The sequence below is a fragment of the Phytophthora parasitica genome (assembly GCF_000247585.1).
Source record: "Phytophthora parasitica INRA-310 unplaced genomic scaffold supercont2.4, whole genome shotgun sequence".
NCBI classification, from domain to species: domain Eukaryota; phylum Oomycota; class Peronosporomycetes; order Peronosporales; family Peronosporaceae; genus Phytophthora; species Phytophthora nicotianae.
In genome coordinates, this window is record NW_008648990.1 from 1,637,700 (window position 1) to 1,643,752 (window position 6,053).

General features: G+C 48.4%; 1 protein-coding gene across 1 annotated transcript; it reads right to left on the reverse strand.

Moving 5' to 3' along the window:
• On the reverse strand, positions 1-778 carry PPTG_21306 (hypothetical protein). Its single transcript, XM_008896559.1, has one exon. It carries the CDS (start codon positions 420-422, stop codon positions 111-113), a length of 312 nt encoding a protein of 103 aa, XP_008894807.1. The 5' UTR covers positions 423-778; the 3' UTR covers positions 1-110.
• Positions 779-6,053: the final 5,275 nt, after the last annotated feature.

Genomic DNA, 6,053 nt, shown 5'->3' on the forward strand with positions numbered 1-6,053 from the left:
GGATTCTCCTTCTCCTTGCCAAGCACTGCAAACAAGATCCCGTAGCTGAGGCCCCGCTAGACAGCGTTCAACTTCCTACTCTATCTACTTCAGAATGAGCAAACGTCAGGTTATGAGCTCAAACAGGGTATCTCTTCGTGTTCAAGGATCATCGAGAAGGTTGGTTCAACCTGAACCGAATGGTCGCAAAGGCAACAGTACAACGCCAGTAAAGCGTCTTCGGAACCGTCAAGGTCGCCACCGTCGTCACCATCGTCTGAGGATGCTGTCTCAATCAGCGGTTCTGTGAGCTCGGTGCGTTCGGACTCTTCGTCTGATAGGAGTGCGCCTGAGTCGAGTACAAATAGCTCGGAACGGCAAAGCGGCTCTAAGCGAAAACGTGCTAGCAAGAAGAAGCGCGACCGGTCCACAACGAGGGACATGCCAAGCCTTGAAGTGCCCAAGTTCACAGGTGCTGACGACTATGAACTATGGAGGACAATGATCGAGTTAAAACTCAAGGTACAAAACCTGTGGTCTTTAGTGGCCAAAGAAGTGGTCCAAGGCAGCTCCTGGAGCTCTGCCAAGAAGCGACGCTGGAATGAGCGGTGGCAGAAGGCTCAAGCTATCATCACCGGCTCGCTCGGGCCGCGTCTAGCCGGTCGGTACAGGCGGCTGCTTGTAAACTGCGATCCTGTGCAGTTATTTGAAGAGACGCTTGGAAACCCTCTTGAAGATGCTGAACTTGCTTGACTTCTTCTCACTAATGCCCTAGAAGTATTTCCGGACCTAAGTACGGAGTTGGTTGGAGGAAGAATGAAAGCGAGAGAGTTTGACGTCGGTCAAGTACGTGGACGACTATTGGCACGAGAACAGGGGGAGAATATGCGACTTTCGGCCGGAGGTAATGTGTCTCAGATCGGTGGTAACGCTATAGGTTCTCAACGTGGTCAATCCACTACACATGCAGTTTTCCAAATTTCTATTGAACGAAATAACGGGAACAGATACAACCAGAATCAAGGCAGGGGGAACCAGAGTCGTCACCAGTCAGTGAAGGAAGCCATGCAACGACGACCGTGTGCGAAATGTGGTAAACTAGGCCACTGGTATCGAGATTGCTGGCAGAAAGTCGATCAGAACACAGGCAACCACCAGAAGAACAATGGCGGTCGACGGTCGTCTGGTCAAGGTGATGGTCGAGGTGGTGGTCGGCATGGCAAGTCTGGACCCAAGTCGTTTATGGCAAATGTCGGCGGAGTTCTGTCGGTTGGAGGTCCTGATGTCATGGAGTGGTGTTTGGACAGCGCTGCAACGACAAACATCTGCAACGATCATCTGCAACGATCGCTCTCGGTTCACTGAGATTTCAGCAATTGGTGAGGGTCTTGAAATGCTGTGCGCAAATGGAAGTACTGTAGTTATTAATCATGCTGGTAGTGGGTTTTTTGATCGCTAACGAGCTGACAGGGTGCCAGGAGAAGCGGCTTCTGTCTGATGTCTACTATGTGCCAGATGCACCCGCAAACTTGCTCTCGCAGGACTATATGCAGATACAACTGAACTATTACCTCTCCATGTCTGCGGATCAGTCGTTCTGCTTCTTGGATAAAGAAGGAATGCCCCTCAAGTTCGTAAAAGTAGGTGGTCTTTATCGATTGTGGTCATTACGACCAATGGCTATACTCCGCAAAAGAACGGAATTGTCGAGCGTGCGAATGAAATTGTTTTGTCCAAGGTTCGAGCTCTACTTCACGTGACAATTTTACCGGAGTTGTTATGGGGAGAAGCAGCGCAGCACATTGTCTACACGTTAAATGTTATGGCGACGCGAGTCCTACAAGGAGTGACACCTCACGAGAAATTCTCTGGTGAACCACCTGATGTCAAGTGCTTGAGGTCGTGGGGGTGCTTGACCTACTACCACATTGCTAGTGGAGAGCGGTCCAAGAAGAAGAAGCTGTCGTCTAGAGTTGGTACTTCAATTCTTATCGTGTATTCTGCTGCTACTCATGGGTATAAGGTTTTGGATCTCTCGAGTGATGCTGTGTTGACTCACCGTGGTGGAAACTTAACCTTTGCTGAAGGCTATACAGTGGCGCGTGCTTACTTGGACATGTCGTTGAGTAACGCATACGACCATGGAGACCACGATCTACCGGCGAAAGCATCGCTTGTGCCTATGCAGAAGCAACTGGAGGATGTTATTCTCGTGCAGCTCGACCAAACTCAAGTTGTCGTGGACTTGCCTGGTGCGACTAACCCTGCTTCTGTCGTTGATCAATCCGCTACCAATGTACTTCAACAGGAAATTCCAGTGAGTACTCCCGTTGAAAATGTTCCTGAAGGTGACACTGTTGCTCGGCATAAAGTGTCACGGTTTGTAAGAAAGCGGAAGAGAAGTTCACGTTTAATTGATTTCGAGCTTCATCTAGCGGCAAACAAAGTGTTGAAGATTTTACAGAGCGAGTTACGACCAATTAGGGAATCGAATTTGCATTCTCGAGATGTACCTATTCCAGCCACTTACAAGCAGGCCATCCGCTCAAAATTCGCTTACGCGACGGCAGGCAGCCATGGCTAAAGAGCTTGATTTGCTGCGCAGGCATGGTGTGTGGATTGTCGTGGAGCGCTCGAAAGCTGGAGGCGCACAGGTTATCACTAACAGGTGGGTGTATGCTGTGAAGAAGGACAAGCCAGGGTTCGTGAAGAGGTTCAAGGTTCGGCTTGTCAGTCATGGATTTAAGCAGAAATGTGGTGTCAACTGCAACGAGACTTTCGCCCCCGTCATTCGTTTTGATACTATTCGAGTGGCAATTGATTCTGTAGTTCAACGGCAGTGGGTTGTTCTTGAATAGGATGTTAGAACAGTTTTCCTCCATGGAGCACTAGCTGAGCTCGTCTTCATGGAACTACCTCAAAACTGCGGTTCACTTGGAAACCAACAGGTCTGTCAACTGATCCAGCCGTTGTACGGCTTGAAACAGGCTTCGTACGTCTGGAATAAGATGTTGCATAGGCATCTCGTTGCTATTGGATTTAACCGTTTGGAGAGTGACCATTGCATTTATTCTCTCATCGAGAAGGGGGAGGTAGTCATGCTCCTGACCGTTCACGTGGATGACTTGCTGCTTATGGGGGAAATTTGACTGCTCGATGCGAAGCTATTGCCCGAAAATTAGCTGCTAACTTTGAATTAGTGGAGCTTGGACCAGTCAAGTACCTGTTGGGGGTAGAAGTGAGCATCGATCCTGCAAATGGTAGTTTTTTTTTCAGCCAACTCAACTACGTTGAGAAAGTGCTCCTTCGGTTTCATATGCACGACTGCCATGGCGTCGCGACACCGGAGGCAACAGCAGCTGACACTGCAACTGAAGAATCGACTACTGAAATGAGTGATTTGCCGTATCGAGAAGCTGTTGGAGCTTTCCAGTATCTCGTCTCGGGATCTCGGCTAGATATTGCTCACGTTGACCGTCGTCTTGGACAGTACATGTCGTGCTTCAGTGCGGCTCACTCTGCACAAGTCAAGCGTAAACTTCGGTACATGCAAGCCCCGAAGGACTTTGGCCTCAGTATGGTAGCATCGAGCTCAACCAAGGTCGATTTGCAACGGATCGAGGCCTACAGCGATGCAGACTACTCCAATGACAAGATTGACCGTCAGTCGGTCAGTGGATACGTCACTATGCTGAACGGCAGTGTCATTTCGTACGGCTCAAGGAAACAGGGGTTAAATGTACCATGGAAGCTGAATATACTGCGATGGATGAAGGCGCGAGGGACATTATGTGGCTGCGGGGTTTCTGTGATGAACTCAAGTGGAATTACGACCTGCCAACACTTTGGTGTGACAACACAGCAGCTATTGCTTTGTCGAAGAAGCCTTGGAAGCACAATGGCAGTAAACACATCGAAAACCGGTTCCACTACGTCCAAAACCTCGAAGATAGAGAGCTGGTAGCAGTGCAGCATTGCGGAACTAACGATATGACAGCGGACATCTTTACTAAGCCACTGGTTAGAGTCAAGTTCGAGTATTTCCGAAATTTACTTGGTGTTGTTTGTCGTGCTGAGGTAGGGGGAGCGAAGGGCGCGTCTACCCAGGACGATGGTATTTATGCTGCGAGCATGGTGGTGATGTTCCAGTCAAACTCAAGCTAATTGGTGGTGGTACCCGGGTGGAGATGGTATCTCTAGGTCGGCGATCAACGATGTTGCGTTGGTGGTTTGACAACAGTACTGATGTTCATGTACGAGCTGTTGGCGCGATGATCGCGTGGCATTGCTGTACGAAGGTCATGCGCAATTGGTTTAGTAGCTACGATGTTCGTCAGCTGAATAACGTCTACAGAGCTACTAGTCGGGTATGCAGGTTGAGACGGGCTACATGAAGCAAGGGAGAGTGTTGAAGATCACCTCTGACTCAGTGAGTCTTATGCTCACGTCAGCTGAAGGATCCCAGTAGATAAGATGTTGAAGTAGTGTACAACTCTTATATAATATATTTAGGATCGATGCAGCTGCAGGGCTTGACGGCAAGGAGAGAATTTATCACTTGTGGATTCTCCTTCTCCTTGCCAAGCACTGCAAACAAGATCCCGTAGCTGAGGCCCCGCTAGACAGCGTTCAACTTCCTACTCTATCTACTTCAGAACGAGCAAATGTCTGGTGGTTTGGACAAATCTTCATTCAAGTAGCGCAGGAAATTCTACTTGGTTTACCGTATTTGTCGGTGTTGCTGCACGCTTGTTCCCAATAGAGTTGAAACTAAGCTGGGAAAGAAGCAAATGGTTCCACTAAAGCTGTTCTTATATTTTCGATCTCGTTTACGACCACATACAGAGGCTCTGATGTGAATTTTTCGATATACAGCTGGAATTATTTGCATGGTTTGAGTAAATTGAGTCCTTTGGGCTCCTAAGTATAAATTTCTACAGTTTTTTGGGGTTAGAATGACTTGCCTCCTAGAATTTTGGGTATAAAATTTAGAGATAAGTTTACCGTACTGTACACGCATCTCTTTCTCTGGGCGCCTCCACGGTTCTGGTACGGATGCCTTCCTCCTGTCTGCAACTGGTTTGTTGGGCCCCAGACAGAAGTCCGACGAGAATATGTACCTACGAAACTTGCAAATCAGTCCTCCATGATCCAGCCGTCAGATTATCGAAGGGGTCAAGTCCTTCGTAAAACTCGGCAAATTAAAAATAAGTGGAGGTATGATCGCAGATTTTCGTCATCACGACGACGTCTAACATGTCCCTTGCTCTCAATAGTTTACGAGTCAGTCCGGATGCAGGATAATTTCAAATGGGCTGGAGCGTGATTGTTATATTCAGCTTGAGCCCAATCTATATCCATTCAACTTGATCTATTACTATAATCAGGCCAACCGATGGTACCAAATCCGTTCCATCCGTCGTCACTTAGTCGATTTACGGGGGCGTGCCGATGACAGCACAATGAAGAAGATTGCATTGTAGTTTCCACTGCCAGGGTGTGGCGTAGCGGGTTATACTCAACAGCGTAAATCTGAAACTAACGCTACTACGCTTCCAAGAGGTCGGCGTTGGTTTCATCTTTCTCGTTCCTAGTCTCAAAAGCTATCCCGCCAGAGCATGAAAATATTCATTTCAACCATCGTAACTTAGTCGATTTACGGGGGCATGCCGATGACGGCACAATGAAGAAGATTGCATTGTAGCTTCCACTGCCAGGGTGTGGCGTGGCGTGTGGATACCCCCTTCAAGAGAGTTGATGTGCAGTCTTCATCATTGCTTGTGCCATTCTTGTCGATAGTTGTCCACTTATTCTTGTGTATCGTTCCACGGCATCAGATTTCCATCGTCCAAATAGTTTGACCGCTAGACCATCAAATCCAGCGTTAGAAAGTGCTGTAGCTCCTCCACTTCGCAGAGAATGAGACCCGTAGTTGTTAGGATCTTCTCCGACGGCTTGGGCGGCGGCTTTGATGGCGTTGACCACGTCTCGTACTTGAAGATCGCGCTTCAGGTCGAGTTTGCACAGGAGAGTTCCCGCTTTTGCACCAAGGTTTTTTATGGTGACTCACCAAG

What these genes read in the sequence shown, in the direction of transcription:
- PPTG_21306 (XM_008896559.1), bottom strand. Translation starts at nt 422, where the DNA reads ATGTCCCTCGTTGTGGACCGGTCGCGCTTCTTCTTGCTAGCACGTTTT.